This window comes from Microtus oregoni, unplaced genomic scaffold (assembly GCF_018167655.1).
Source record: "Microtus oregoni isolate MIOR12 unplaced genomic scaffold, Mior012 000025F_ref0000491, whole genome shotgun sequence".
In the NCBI taxonomy this organism is placed as follows: Eukaryota; Metazoa; Chordata; class Mammalia; order Rodentia; family Cricetidae; genus Microtus; species Microtus oregoni.
The window spans coordinates 4097965-4112526 of NW_024543084.1; the positions used below are offsets into that span (position 1 = coordinate 4097965).

Here is a 14562-nt window from a genome sequence, read left to right on the forward strand (position 1 = left end):
TTTTTGTTCTTTCAGTTTTCTTTTTTTTTTGTGTGTGTGTGTGTGTAAGCCCTGCTGTCTTCTCACTTGCCTCGAACTCAGAGATCTACCAGCCATTGCCTCTATTGTTGATATTAAAGGCATTGGTCACTTCATGTGGCATCTGGTTTTAAAATATTAAAATGTCAGATATTTTCCATAGAAAGGCAATGACTGATAATACTATGAAGAAAGTCAGCTTTCAACTCTTCAGATATTGAAGTTTAAGCCAGTCCTTTCTGAATGCCGGATTAAATCTAAATACCAGAATTATCACTGTGATTCTCAAATGATCACAAAATCAACTTGAGCTGTGTAGTAGGTGCACCACACGCGTATGTGTGTAAATGTTCCATATACTCATTTCAATACATCTCATGGTTTCAGAAAGTTCCCAGATTGTCCGTGCAGTATAGGAAATAAAAAAACCACAAAAACCACCTCAAAAGCTTAAAATGACTTGAGGAATTCCTTTAAACAGAAAAATCATGCAAAACCCTGCTTTAATATGATGTGCCTGGGGACCTGGATGGCTGTTTGCACTTCCCTTGCCTTGTGGTGTTGGTGTGTGTGTGTGTGTGTGTGTGTGTGTGTGTGTGTGTGTGTGTGATGGTTAGTGACTTTGGGAACGTTGGTTTTGTTTTCTGCTGAGTCACTAATTTTGCTGCTCTGTCCCCAGGTGCCACTCAGCATAAAAGTTACAAGTGTAGTTGAGAAAGCTCTGCGAGCTGTCAAGTGGAGGAAACCATTTCCCTAAGAGAAACAAGGTCCTGGTGTGCGTTGGTTTCCCTGGAAGGAAGCTTCCTTACTGCAGCCCAGGCATCAAATCTGCTTTGCCTGAGAAGCGGCTTGCTAGGCGCAAGAGCGGGACTTCTCAGCTGGCTGGAGATGCTTTCTGGCGTCTGGCTGGTTTGGCCCACTGCAGTCTCCCCTTCGCTAAGGACCCAGATCCCTACAGAAAGAGCGAGCAGTTACTTTCTCTTCGAGGAGGCTGAAAGAGCAGTGATATTTGCGGCTGTTTCCCTGTCGTGTTAACCGCCTCTTACTAGTAATAGATGTGATTTCTGTGGGCGACGGATGGGTGTACTGAGGCCTCGGTGATTAATAGTGAATTCCCATCGGCGGGCATCTCTCTGCCCCTCTTGCGTGATGTAAGATCAGACGTACCCCTGCATCGAAAAGTCCAGACATACAGCGCCTGGCTGGCGCTCGCACGCTCTCCGCAGGCGCGCTTCCGCACACCTTCCACATCCTGCTCCTGGCAGAGCAAGAAGGACTGGCTGGACCCACCGACCCAGGGATTTCCAGTGACATTTGTAAATGACGCGGCTCAGTTCCAGGCTGCCAGCGGCCGCGGCCGGGCCGAGGGTGCCGCCGAGCAGTCTGCAGCACAGGCTCACCGGGAAGATCACCATGTCCCAATTGCTTCTCGCTGTCCTCACTCTCTCGGGATTATTGCCTAACGCCAAGGTGCTGACTGTGGGAGCTGACCAAGGTAAGGGCTACGACCCCCCACTTTCGCAGTTTCCTCCTTTGGCTTTCCTGCTAGGTGATACTGGCAAACAACTGAGTGTGAAACTTAAGTCCTTGGCAGCCCCGCTCCCCGCTCCCGGGACCCACTGGCCACTGTGCGCTAACCTCCTGGGGGGAGAAGGTTATTGGAGGGTTTCTGAACTAGGAGCCAGAGTGTACCGCTGCCTGCACATTTTACCCTTGTCATTTTCGGGTCCTGATTTTGTATGTCCCTCTTCCCCCCGGGAGCATTTGTACTTGGCCAGTGGCTTCTGCCCGGGCATCCCAAGCGCTGCCGATGTTGAATCGGAATTCGCATTTCTTTTAGACTCCCTTTGGCGCTTGCTTTCAGCTGAGAGCTTTAGCCTCCTGATTATCCGCCATAGACAATTACTCTCCCAACTTAGCTCCTGGTTGACTTCCTCAGCTGTGCATCTGGGGAGAGGTGTCAGAGCTCTCTCCCTCCCGGAGAGGCTCTGTCGCCTTTTGCGGGGTTGGCTTGGCTTGGGTGGCTAGCAGAGAAGCTCCTGAGGGCTTTTTCTGAGACTGTTCAAGCACTGCTAGAACTTGCCTTTTCTGATGGGGGAAGGTCTGTGACCCAGGACCAGGGTACCTTGATAGCCTTATGGAATGGAGAGTCTGACTCCATCTAGCCTAGCACTTTGCGCTTGCTCTTCATCAAAAAGCTGGGAACGGTAGAAGTTCAGAGGGGAAAGGTTATGGGGAACCCAGAGAGAAGGGGAGGATAATTAACGCAGGTTCTGAAACTTTTGACCTGGAAACCCACAATTCCTCTTATCTTTTTACTATCATCGACAAGGATATGTGGGTTAAAAAGGGAAAGTGGAAAATCGCAGCAAAGGAATATTTGCACACTGCCACCAGGCTCAGAAGGGTTAACTCCTTAAAGAAAAATTAGAAGTATCATAAATCCTGAGCTGATCTCATAATGATCATATAATTCAGCTTTTTTCACTTAATTAGGGAAGAGAAAATAAACAAAAATATTAAAAACCTCAAATACACAGATGCCAGTGGAAAGCAAAGCGCAAAGGGAAGGGTCTTGCATTGTGAGATTCAGTTGGTTCAGATGAAAGGAATTATGAATTGACTAGGAACTAGTTTCATAATAGGACAGGACCAGATGGGTTGTAATGGTTCTATTTAACCTACGCTTAGCCACCAGCGCCTAATCCTACAAGAGGCTCACACATGGCATTTCTAGGAGTGGCTCTGGTAATCTTTCAGGAACACGGCTGCCGAAACATAAAGATTCTGAACTAGTTTAAGTTGCCTTGAAGTTGCTGTGGAAGAGTTGAAAATGGTGCAGATAAAATGGAAGCATGGGGCTCTCACTTGAAATGACGGTGGCTTTGATCTGCCACAGTCGCTCCTCAATGTTCCTTAGCAAAAACGTTTGAAGTTGGGCTGAAACACATGAGAAGGTGTAGCTTCTGGCTCAGGATGCTGGCAGAGCAGGCTACAGACAGACTGTTGGTCTTGGGTTTCTTGTGATGGAATATACTCCCCCCCCCCACACACACACCCACACACCCTGGAGTCTGACCTCACCCCTAGCTCAGTGCTTTGTGTATTTCTGTAGCATACTGCTGCTGCTACCTGAGGGGAATGATTGAACATCTTAAGAGAAGTTTGTCTACAATAATAAATAAAAATCAGCTCTTTCAAGAGATAAGAAATTAGCATCAAGAATGATATTTAGTGTCAATATAGTTACAGAAAAGGGAAGAACATCTAAGGTTACATGGAAAATAATTGTCAGTTTTCATTACTTAATTGAATGTTAATTATCAGCTGAAAAAATTGTCAGAAGTACTTTGTCATGGAGTGCAAGCATGCATAGTTGCAGATCAACACTTACTGAATTCTAATGCTCCTAATCGAACTCTCAAAACTTAAAAAAAATTAGTTAAAACTGTGCCAACAGTCTATCACAGCTGTAAGAGTCATCTTCAATTGTTTCTAAGAAGAGAAGAGAGGAGGGATGGAGGGGGAGAGGGAGAGAGAGAATCTTGTTAAATGTTTAAAATGAGAATGTAGCTGCATTATGACAGATGCCCCCCACTGAGATGCTGACAGTGAAGACAAGGCTTATAACCCAAGAACAAGGTTAATGAGATGTAGCTGCCTTCAGGCTTGTGGCAGTGGCAATGGCCCTTGAAGAAGAGAATATATGTGTGAAAATACTGGTGAGTTTAATAGTGTAAGGGGGAGCTTTATGTCTTGACGTGTGAGACCATGTCGGGGTCCTCCAGATACTTAAGGTAAAGGGAGCTTCTCTTTCTCGAGGGAGGTGCTTGTTTCCTGCTCTGCTGTGGCATCCCTGTGAAGTTTGTGAGCAGAGGCTAAAGTCTTTTACTAGCTAAAAAGTAAAACAAAGCGACAACAACAACAACAAAACCAGAAATGCATGTCAAACTCCTTCGTATGTTTAGTGTCCAAGCCATATGCAACTACCTGTCTTTTAATGACATGTGGTTTGCCTAGTTTACACTGATTTTTATACTGTCAAAATAATGTATGTGCCACTTCTTATTACATTTCATTGTATCCGAAAAAGGAAATATCTTTATAACTCTTAACAGCCAAAAGGAGGATAAATCATATTCATTTAGAATCGACTAATTTTGTCATTTAATGATGTCATAGTATATCAAAGTATCGTTTGGTAGTGATTAAGACTTAAAAGGAAGTATGTCTTAAGTTGTTAAATTATCTGAAAGGATTGGGAGGTGGGAAACCCAAGATAAATTCAAATCCTTGAGTCTGGTAAAATGTTGAGAGCTTTTTCCAGATAATTAGTGTTCTTGCTGCTTCTGTCCTCTTCTTGTGTCTGCTTAAAACCAGTAAAAGGTTACAACTATTAATGCTTTGATATTAATTTTCTTTCTCTTAAAAAAATGTAATTCACTTGCCTGTTGTAATTCATATCTCCTTTGATCAAATGTTCAGATTTTGTTTTTGAAGAAGTTTCAAAACTGTGACTCAGTTTCCTCCAAACTTCCAAACTTAAGTTTAAATAGGAAAACAAGAGAAAAATGCAGATATGTTAGAACTATGTGCTGATTGAAGGAGCCATTATCTTTAGCTAAATTAGTAATGTCTTGCATTCTTTGTCTTTTAATTTCATAATGAATAGTAGTACAGAGATAATTTTAAACAACTTACATCAATGTTGCTTACCCTGTTTTCAATTACTCCTCTAAGAATAAAGAATGCATAGATTGTCACAGAAAACTAAGTACTAACTACTCTGGAATTATTAATACAGATTTGTTTTTGAGTAAATGTGAAAAAATTGTAGAGTTGCTTCTGGGTGATATCATTAGTGTATTCATAGGAATGAAGTAGCCCTTTACAAATGCTACTGGCCAGTAAAGGCGACAGAGATTTCCTATGCACCTACATTGGATCCACAATGCTCATTAGTTCTTAGTTGCTTTGTCTATCTCTTGTCTGAGCCTATGCCATACAATAAAGATAAGATCCATTTAAAACCACTTGCAGTGAACACAGGTTGGTTTTGAAAGGAAATGCAATGCTTCAGGACCTCCACTTCTTCTCTCTATTCCATGCTGTAATATGACCTTTATCCTAATAATATCATTGGTTTTGTTTCTGCACCTAATTCTTATGTCTTACATGAACTACATTCTCATTGTCTACTCATTCCTAGTTACAGTGAAGAAGTGTGGGGAAAAATCTCCAGTGAGACACAAGGATAGATTGCTCCCTCTTCTATGCCTGTCTGTCAAAACAATTCTTGTACAGAGGAAACACTTGTCTTCATTCCAGATAGATACATTCAAAGAAAGTGGAATTAATGCTAAACGTTGAACATGCTTGTACCAACATAATGTCACTAGTCAAACCAATGCAGGAGCAAGTAGATCCTACCCACATGTGAAATTTGGATTTACATATCTTTCTTAAAATGACAGCTTCAATGCAAAGACCATAAAATGCCCCTCTGGCGACAACCTTGCAGATACTGTTTACTACAATAAAGTTTTTACTTTTTCATAACTGTAGATAAAATTATGTTTGTGATTAGTGCATTCCTGAGACACAGAAATAAAAATGTGAAATGAAAAACTGTTGAAATATTTCCTGACCCGAAGCAAGCAGTACTCTAATGAGTTTCCATATGGCTAGTATTTAGTTTTCACACAATCCGAAACTGGAAGTCACATATGTCAAAGTACTTTTGCCCCCTATCAGTTTTTCAGTGGAGGAACTGAGGCCAGTGTCCCATGTATGTTGAGCCTGTGATCTCACTGAACCCCACCCAGCCCTGAGCAATTGCCTGTGAAAAAGCTTCACGAGCTTGCCATTCAAATGGATTTTAGTGCCTGGAATAGGGAAAATGTGGTTTGCCAAACTTAATCTGAGAATAATGACAAATATAATGTATGCACCTCAATGTATGGAGAAGGGAAATTCAAAATTTTAGGGGTTTATTTTTTTGCTTTATAGAAGGGAGACAAAATTATTTTAACTAGCTAATATTGAAATTCTGAAGCAATACCTTTTTCTGCTTCTACTGTCCTGTTAATCCATAAGCCCACATTTAATGCAGAGGTATGGAAAATGAACTCCTACCTGGGGAAAATATCTTAATAGTTAAATATGAAACAATACTAAATACAGAAACACCTGTAGAATTTGTTTATTAAAGTTAACACTAGGTCTAATTCCTATGAGCATTAATTTATATTTATTTAAGTCTCTTTTAAGATGTATCATGTTCACAATAATGTCAAGTCGCTATTTTCAATCTTACATAAACTCTCATCTAAGTAACATTGTGATTTCACCAACTGCGCCCTCCATATCAGAGAAAGAGGACCAAACCCTACAGAATATCACATCACACATCAGAAGAAATGACCTGAAAAATGTATATACTTTCTTCAATCGAAAGCTTTTCTTCCGTGTACTGTCTGCACAAATTTAGAACTACATTTTCCCTAATCAATGATTTGGTGGTCTCCTCTATCTCTCCTGGTACAACTGCATGACCAAGTTAGAAAATATGTATTATTTATTTCACTGCTCTGAATTCGGCATTATCACAAAATACAACTCTCTATCTGGCCTCTTCCTCCTCTTTCTCTCTCCGACTATCCCTGTTTTCCACACCTTTTTTCTTCTCTTTCTTTGTGCCTTATTGGTTTAGACTGTCTCCACAGAAACACAATTAATTTGATTGAGTTTCCTGAGCAAACTAATTCATGGAATTAACTTGTTCCTAAATTAAAATTAAAGCTCTTAGATAAGAGTACAGATAGATAGAAAAATCCAATTGTCAGATAATGATACTTTGTCAACATCTGAGACTTCCTCTCAGCTTTTCCAAAAGTCGGTCAGAAAATCAAACTTTTCAGGGCTATTTCTCCTATAGAACCAGTCATTTCAATTAGTGCATTCCTAACATTGGTTCTTTTGTTTACTTTTATTGGTTAGGTTAAATATACTCATCTTTAGAAATTTTTATTACTATCAGGAAAATGTTATATTGATATTCTTTAGAGAAGATGAGTGTCCTTATGTAGGCATTTTTAGAAGGGACAGTTTCAAGTACAATTTTTTTTTATAACTTTAAGAAAAGAAAAGAAATAAAAACTTGGGGAAGAAGATAGGACATGTTGCCTTGCTAAACTACCATTGCTACATTTCATCTCAAAGTGTATTCTTAATAACAGCCAGACATCTATTTCCTGAGTCGCATGCACTTCATTGTCCTGGCTGGCTTAGCCTTCAGACCAAAGACAGGTATTGTTGAAAAATGACCTCATTTTAGTGGAAAGAATGTGCCTGTTCTTTAGGTAAGATCAAGGTTCCACAGTTTGTCTCTTGTTTTGTTCTTCCCATCAATAGGACGGTCCTTCCTAACTTTCCATGTAGCATTTCCATCCTTCAAGCTTCAAGATAGCTTAACTTTAGAAATATGAATGCATAATTCCTTAAGAAATTTCTACCGCTGAGTTTTTCTTTAATGACAATTTGTCATCTTATCCTTTTCTTCTTAATATGAAAAAGAAAACTGAAGATGAGAGTGGGGCCAGAAGAAGGAAATGAGACTTAGTTGTGGATGCTGTGAGAGCTCCTAGGGTATATTAAAGATATTTATAGAAAGAAAAATAACCATAGGTATAATGATGAAAACATTATTGTATTTAGAATGTTCTATTTTCCTTAAGAATTATGACATTTAACGCTAGGAAGGACAAAGAGTCTGAGAGAGAACTTTGACATTGACATTTTGGATTCTTCCAACATAGATGTAATATTTGGAGCAATTAGTGTTCTCAAACATTTGATAAAATATTAAGTTCTATAAATTTTAGATCTGGAATTTCAATATATTTAAAACATACACATTTCTCAGAGTTTTTAATGGTGTATTTTTATGTTCAAAAATACTAAGTATACTTTAATAAAAATATTCTACTTTCTTCAACTCTTAATTTTAAGGCACTTTTCTCATTTATTATTCTGAAAATGCAGTGGTGACTGGATGCGCTCAGTAGACTCTTGTTGTCCGAGGTAAAGGTATTATGGATTGTGATCACTCATCATTCATAATTTGAAGACTTGTGCATGGCCTTGCGGACGCAGAAATCAAACAATATTTTAGCCATTTTGCTATCATAATGATAACGGCTATTTGATCATCCGTGTAATAGTGATGGGATGAAACCTCAATGGTATACTTAAGTTGTTTGTGGACAAAAAGTGAGTTTTTGAATATGTAATTAAAACCAGGTATACTATAGAACTTTAATGTTTTTCTTAGCTAAACTAGCTAAATAGTCCTGTCAGATACTTTGAAATGAATCGTGAGAGCAATGACTTTTGTTAACTTTCTTTCAGATCTTTTCTTGCTTCCATTACCATACAATCACCTCCCCTCAAAAAGGCTAGGGGTTTTATTTTACTTGTTTGACAATGTAGTTCAGCCATGAGTATTTATATGAGAGGCAAGAAGAGTTAGCCAAGAGCAACCAGCATAGGAAATATATACCAATTATGTTACAAAGATAGAAAAATAGTGTCAAGTGATTGGTAGAAATGCCTTGGTGGTTCTATACATATAATTTCTTCAGGATGGTTGATATGTCTGCTAATAACAAGTGATAAAGGAGACCATCTTCAGTAGTGGAGAAACTTTTCATTTAGACCTTGAGAAATGATCATTATCTCATCTTTAGAGAATGAGAGAAGGCTTGCATGTCTGGAATGAACTGTCTGTGCTCAGTAGAGTAGGGGAATCAGATTAGCTAAATGTCAATAGAGGGGAGGGACATAGGTTTAGTCCTGATTAAAATAAGTAGCAATTAGAGCTTCTTTAAGAGATGAAATTGTAGATTATTTTTTCTGCTACACAAACAAGAGAGAGCAACAGAGTTACAGGGTCATTTAAATTCTCCTGGGGAAGGTTCTGTGGATTTGAATGAAAATGGTAATGATGAGACAAGATGGAACAAACTTTTAAATCTTTTATTTATTTTTAATTAATTAATTAATTAATTCTCTCATATATTACCTCAGACTACACTTCTCTCTCCCCGATCCCCTTCTCCCTTGCCCTTCAGAAAAAAAAAACAGGCCTCCCAGAGATATCAACCCAAAAAGGCATATCAAGCTACAGTAAGACTAGGCATATATCTCACACCAAGGCTGGACAAGGCAAGCCATTTATGAGGGGAAAAAAATACCAAAAGTAGGAGAAAGAATCAGAGACAGCCCCAGCTCCCACGGTTAGGAGTCCTACAAGAAATCCAAGCTGCACAACCATAAGATATATGTAGAGGACCTAGTTCGGACCCATACAAACTCCCTGATTGTCAGTTTCTGTGGACCCCTATGATCCCTGGATTATTGATTCTGTGGGTGGTGTTCTTGTAGTCTCCTTGACTTCTCTGGCTCCTATAATCCATTTTCCCCCTCCTCAGGAACTCTCTGAGCTCTGCCTGGTGTTTGGCTCTCTTTCTCTCCATATGAGTTGCTGGATGAAGCCTCTCTGATGATGATCATGCTAGTCTCTAGTCTAGGAGTATAGCAGAATATAATTAAAAATCGTTTCATTAACTTATTTCTTTTCTTATCAGCCCTGTTTGATTCTATCGTAGGTTCCTGGGCTATCCAGCCTCTGGTTCCTGGCTACCCAGGCAGTGACAGGCGTGGGTTTCCTCTCTGGGTGTGGGTGAAAGTTGGACTGGTCATTGGTTGGCTACTCCCACAGCTCTGTGCCACTTTTTCTCCAGCACATCTTGCACGCAGGACAAATTGAATCTCGAAAGGTTTGTGGCTGGGTTGGTGTCCTAGACCCTCCACTGGAAGCCTTACCTGCTTACGTAAGAGGACCAATTTTAAGCAGATAGTCTACAATAATAAAATATGTCTCACTCATAGGAATACATAGGAAGACGAAGCATGAAGTGGTCATTTTTAGCTTGTAGAAGTAAAGGTGGATGTTCTTAACGACAGAACATCTAGTATATATTGTTTAGGGATGGATGCATTCCATTTTGGAATGCCTTTCATTGGCTCACACATGTTATAATTCAATGCAGTACATGACACCAAATGATTGTGTTTGATCCTGCAATAATGTTTTTTCTTACTAATACCTTTGTACTTGTATTTCAGAACATCCAACACCAATGTTCCTCTTACTCCCTCTATGCATACTGTATCTGGAACTCATAGATGCCAACATAGCATTCTTTCTGGGTTATTTAAAACTATGCATTTAGGAACATTAAGAACATCCTAAGTATTGATAAATATACAGCAATTATTTTTTGCCATTTCAAACAATTTAAACGATTGCAAAAGCAAAAGGAAGAAAAATTGGCCCACGGAGACTCATTTGTGTTTTATTCTCAAAGAAATCCTCTGAGTTTTTAGCAGAGAGCTCCTATTCAATTGTACCTTAAACCTTTACATGATTGAGAAGAATTTCAACTGACAAATTTTTCAAATGTTCCTGGTTATGAATATTCTATTAGGTTAGCAAAGGGAAGAAATTGTAACACAGTTACTACTCACTGCACCCATCTCACTCTGAGAAGTTTTTTTTTTTTTTTAAATCTGAAGCTTTTGAAGAGAAGAGAGGTGCTGAAAAAAACTGGCAAGCCATCTTCCAGAACCAAAGTATGGCTCTAGAATTGATGTGTGTAGAACTGGTGTGCTACTTGTTCCGTCAGAGCTCATGAGTTTTCTTCCTAGGTTTATCCTGATGTAGTACCCAATGCATACCAGCCTTGATGTGCTTTGTAGAACCTAGAGCCAGCACAAGCAATTGACACACTAATTACGCAACTCTGCCAACTCTGTATTTTTAAGGTAAACTTGCTTGCACTACCAGAACACACAATTCAGATTTTCTTGGCTCTTGCTAAAGTTACAAAGGAAAGAGAATGTAAGAGGAACCTGAAGAGAGGCATACAGATGTTGTGATATTGGAAAGCTTCTCATCATGAGGGTCTGTAAAGTACTGAATGCACATGTTTGAAGGTGCTACTGTTCCTTTTAAGCTGAGTGAGTCACCAGGCACTAAGTATTGAAGATTGTTTGGGGGCTTTGGGAGTTAGGCCCTGAAAGTTTGTCATTGTTCCTTTGTATTATCATTAATATTCTCTCTCTCCCTCTCTCTCTCTCTTCTCCATCTCTCTTATTCTCTACCTTGAGCAAAAGCTGAGGTTTCTTTTAGAACTTTAAGTGAAGATGTGCAATGCAGAATACTACCATAGTATCAGTTTAGTGCCTAAAATAGTTCACTTAATTTCCTTCAGAACTTAAGATATAAGCAGAGACTGCTCACTTATTTCCAGGCTGCCCAGATCCAAATAGTCACAGAGAAAGTATACTAATTACAACATTGCTTGTCCTATTAGCTCAGGCTTCTTATTAACTAACTCTTACAACTTAAATTAACCCATTTTTATTAATCTGTGTATCCACACAAGGTTGTGGCTTACTAGTAGGGTTCCAGCATCTGTCTCCTTCAGCAGTTACATGGCATCTCCCTGACTCTGCCTACTCTCTCTATAGTTCATATTTCCAGCCTGGCTCTATTCTGCCCTGTCATAGGCAGAAGCAGCTTCTCTATTAACCAATGGTAATAAAACAGATTCATAGCATACAGAGGAAAATCTCACATCAATTCGAGATCACCTGAATAGAGAACCAAGAAAGCAGCTCACCTCCTTATGCCCTTCATGGTATAAGAAGGAGTAAGAGCGTTATGGGAAAATTCAAACTGCGAATACTTCTAAGCCTGAGTGGCAATGCATAAATCCATGTGTATATGCATAGTTTTCAGTGGTGCTGTGTCTGAATTTAGGAAAAACATCTACTAAGTAGACTGTACATTGAGACGAAGTGATTCAAACACAAGAATATAAAGTTTTAGAAATGCCTACATAAAATATTGAAGCAAAAGATCTCAAGCAATTTCACTGCTGTGTAAAGTATGTACATGTGAGTTTAGTAGACATTTTAAGTTCAGTTCATTTTTCATTCATGTTGTCAAAAACCTCTTTTATAATTTGGGTCTGAGAGTTCAGTGCTAAAATCAACACTATGCCTTAAAGTAAGTAAACATGAGGTATATACCAAAATTTTGTTAAGTTTTAGAGTGACTGAACCAAATGAAATTTGAGGCTGGGAGATTTTGCATTAATATTTAATTTGGGGCTCAGTGTAAATCTTTTTGCTGTGTACTTCAGCAGAGAGGTGCCAAAAGTTTGGAAATAAATTAACCTGAGAACTGAAATCAACAGGAAGAGGGCTCTTTTGTATGTTTGTGAGAATGAGGTGTAATTTATGTTCACAAGTTAGAACTATACTCACATCACATGGAGGTCTGCTGAGGGCTTTATTTCTTTTGTAAGGAGACCATTGTAGGAAAAAGACTCAAAGGGAGTAGAAAGAATTTGCTTACATTTTAGGTAAGGCAAAAAATAATTAGTGCCTAAATGTTCAGAAATAATAGAAAGGCATCTAGGCAGGGGTACTTTGCTGTCTTCGAATAGGGCTTGAACCTCTTACATGGAGCCAAGTGCAGTGGCATAAGTCAATTGGCAAAGAAGTTACTTAAGTCAAAAATAAGCTTTCAGAAACTGAATCTGCTCAAATTTATCAGTATTTTCAGTGTGTACCAAGGATGATTGGGCAAGCTCTTCTGTGTGAAAATCAGGGTAGTGTCTCTATGACAATGTCCCCGACAGGGCTTGAGAACTGATGCACATGAACATGGAACTCCATCTGTAATAAGGACAATGGTATTTCCTGAAAGATGACTATCTCCTGGGGACCTAAAGAAGTCATCCTGATGCTCCCATCTGTCTGCAGCCAACAAAAAATGATTGACAGAATTTTTTCAATATTTTCAGAGAGTGCAATAATTTTGGGTGTGACTACCGAGAAATCCAGATTTAGAGGCAAAGTTGCTGAAATCTTTCTGCTCTCATCTTAAGTAACAGCACTTGACCTATTTAGTGACCCCTGCATATTAAAGGCATGCTTCACAAACACAGATTTCTGCTCAGAAGGTTCTATGGGTGACATCTACACAGGACATAACACCTAACAATCCAAAGTGGTAGCTAATGAGATTATGGCCACAAGACAATCCAGACCTTTGGATGGTTAAAGAGAGATTGGATTTTGGTTGTTTATAGATAGATAAATATCCATGTTTTAAATATCACCCATGGGGCTGGAAAGATGTCTCAGCTATTAAAAGGTAGGCTCACAACCAAAAACATACAGTGTCTAGATTGCATGCCTGTGTGTCATATTGGAATTATCTCAGGTCAAGTGATTATTTTAAAGAGTAACTTTTCACTTTTGAAATACTTTAGGGTTGAAGAGGGGAGGAGAGAGGCAGGAAGGGGAGCAGAGAAAAATGTAGAGCTCTATAAAAATAAATAAAATAAAGTAAAAAAACAAAATAGGCTTATATAAATTTGTTAAGTGAGAATTATATAAACTTTTATCTCTAATACTAATATATTACATATTGATAATATAATATAGAAATAAAAATGCAATATCGGAACAATAAATGTGACTAAGTACAAACTTCAGAGCTAAGAGCATGATACAAATACATCATTTGTGTTTTTCACCTCCAACCCAGGTATAGCACATAACTCCATTCTGCCCATGCATTTTTCACATCTGCCTTCATCCCTTTGTTACTTCTTACTTCCAGGTTCTGTGCTCATCTGAGGAATGCTTTTGAGATATTTGTAGAATTTGCCACAATTCAGTTTTGCCTGACCTCTCACATGATACACTGGAGATGATGTGATCTTGACAGGAACATAACAGACCAGTACTCTGTTCAGTTTGTCACAACAGCAGAAATGAGGTCTGTGTCACGTTGTCCATGGAACTGCTGGGTGAGGTGGCATCATGCCCGTTCTTTCTACATTTGCTAAAATTATTCTGTCAAGACGAACTGCCTATCTTTCCCTATTTGTTCATATATGTATAGATTCACCTATATTGATTCAATTGTTTCTACCATAAACTGAACCCGCCATTACTTATTTTCTTGTTCATATTGTTCCAGCTTTGACACTGAGAGATCATTCCAGTTGTTCCCTCCAGAAGCTTAGCATATCCCTCTTTTTATTATTTTTAGTAGGTTATTATTTTTTACAGTACCAAATACAACAATGCCATCGTGCATTCCCCCTGCCTCCCCTTCAGTGGCCTACATTTCTCCAGATTTCACAGAATCTTAAAATCATGGACACCTTTAGTTAGATGCACTCACTTAAGTGTCAAAGATTGATAGAACCATAGGGAAAGAACAGCACTCTGTACCTACATTTTTTCATTCTAAGAGAAGTTATTTTTCTTAACACTTCAGTTTGAAGAGTTAATTTATGGTTATCAGCTAGCTGAAACTCTGAATTAGTGTGACTATAGGAAAAGTATTCTTGTTGAGTTCAACATTTACTGTTTATAAAGTTGTTGAATATCCCA

The 14562-nt window shown here is 38.8% G+C and overlaps 1 protein-coding gene across 1 annotated transcript in view; it reads left to right on the forward strand.

Annotated features, from left to right (window-relative positions):
* Window positions 1-909: 909 nt before the first annotated feature.
* Window positions 910-14562, forward strand: part of Lrp1b (LDL receptor related protein 1B) — a 1777071-nt gene continuing 1763418 nt past the window's right edge. The window contains exon 1 of the mRNA XM_041674488.1: window positions 910-1513. Within this exon, the coding sequence (XP_041530422.1) occupies window positions 1339-1513 (175 nt within the window). The 5' untranslated portion in view covers window positions 910-1338. The remainder of the gene's footprint in view (window positions 1514-14562) is intronic.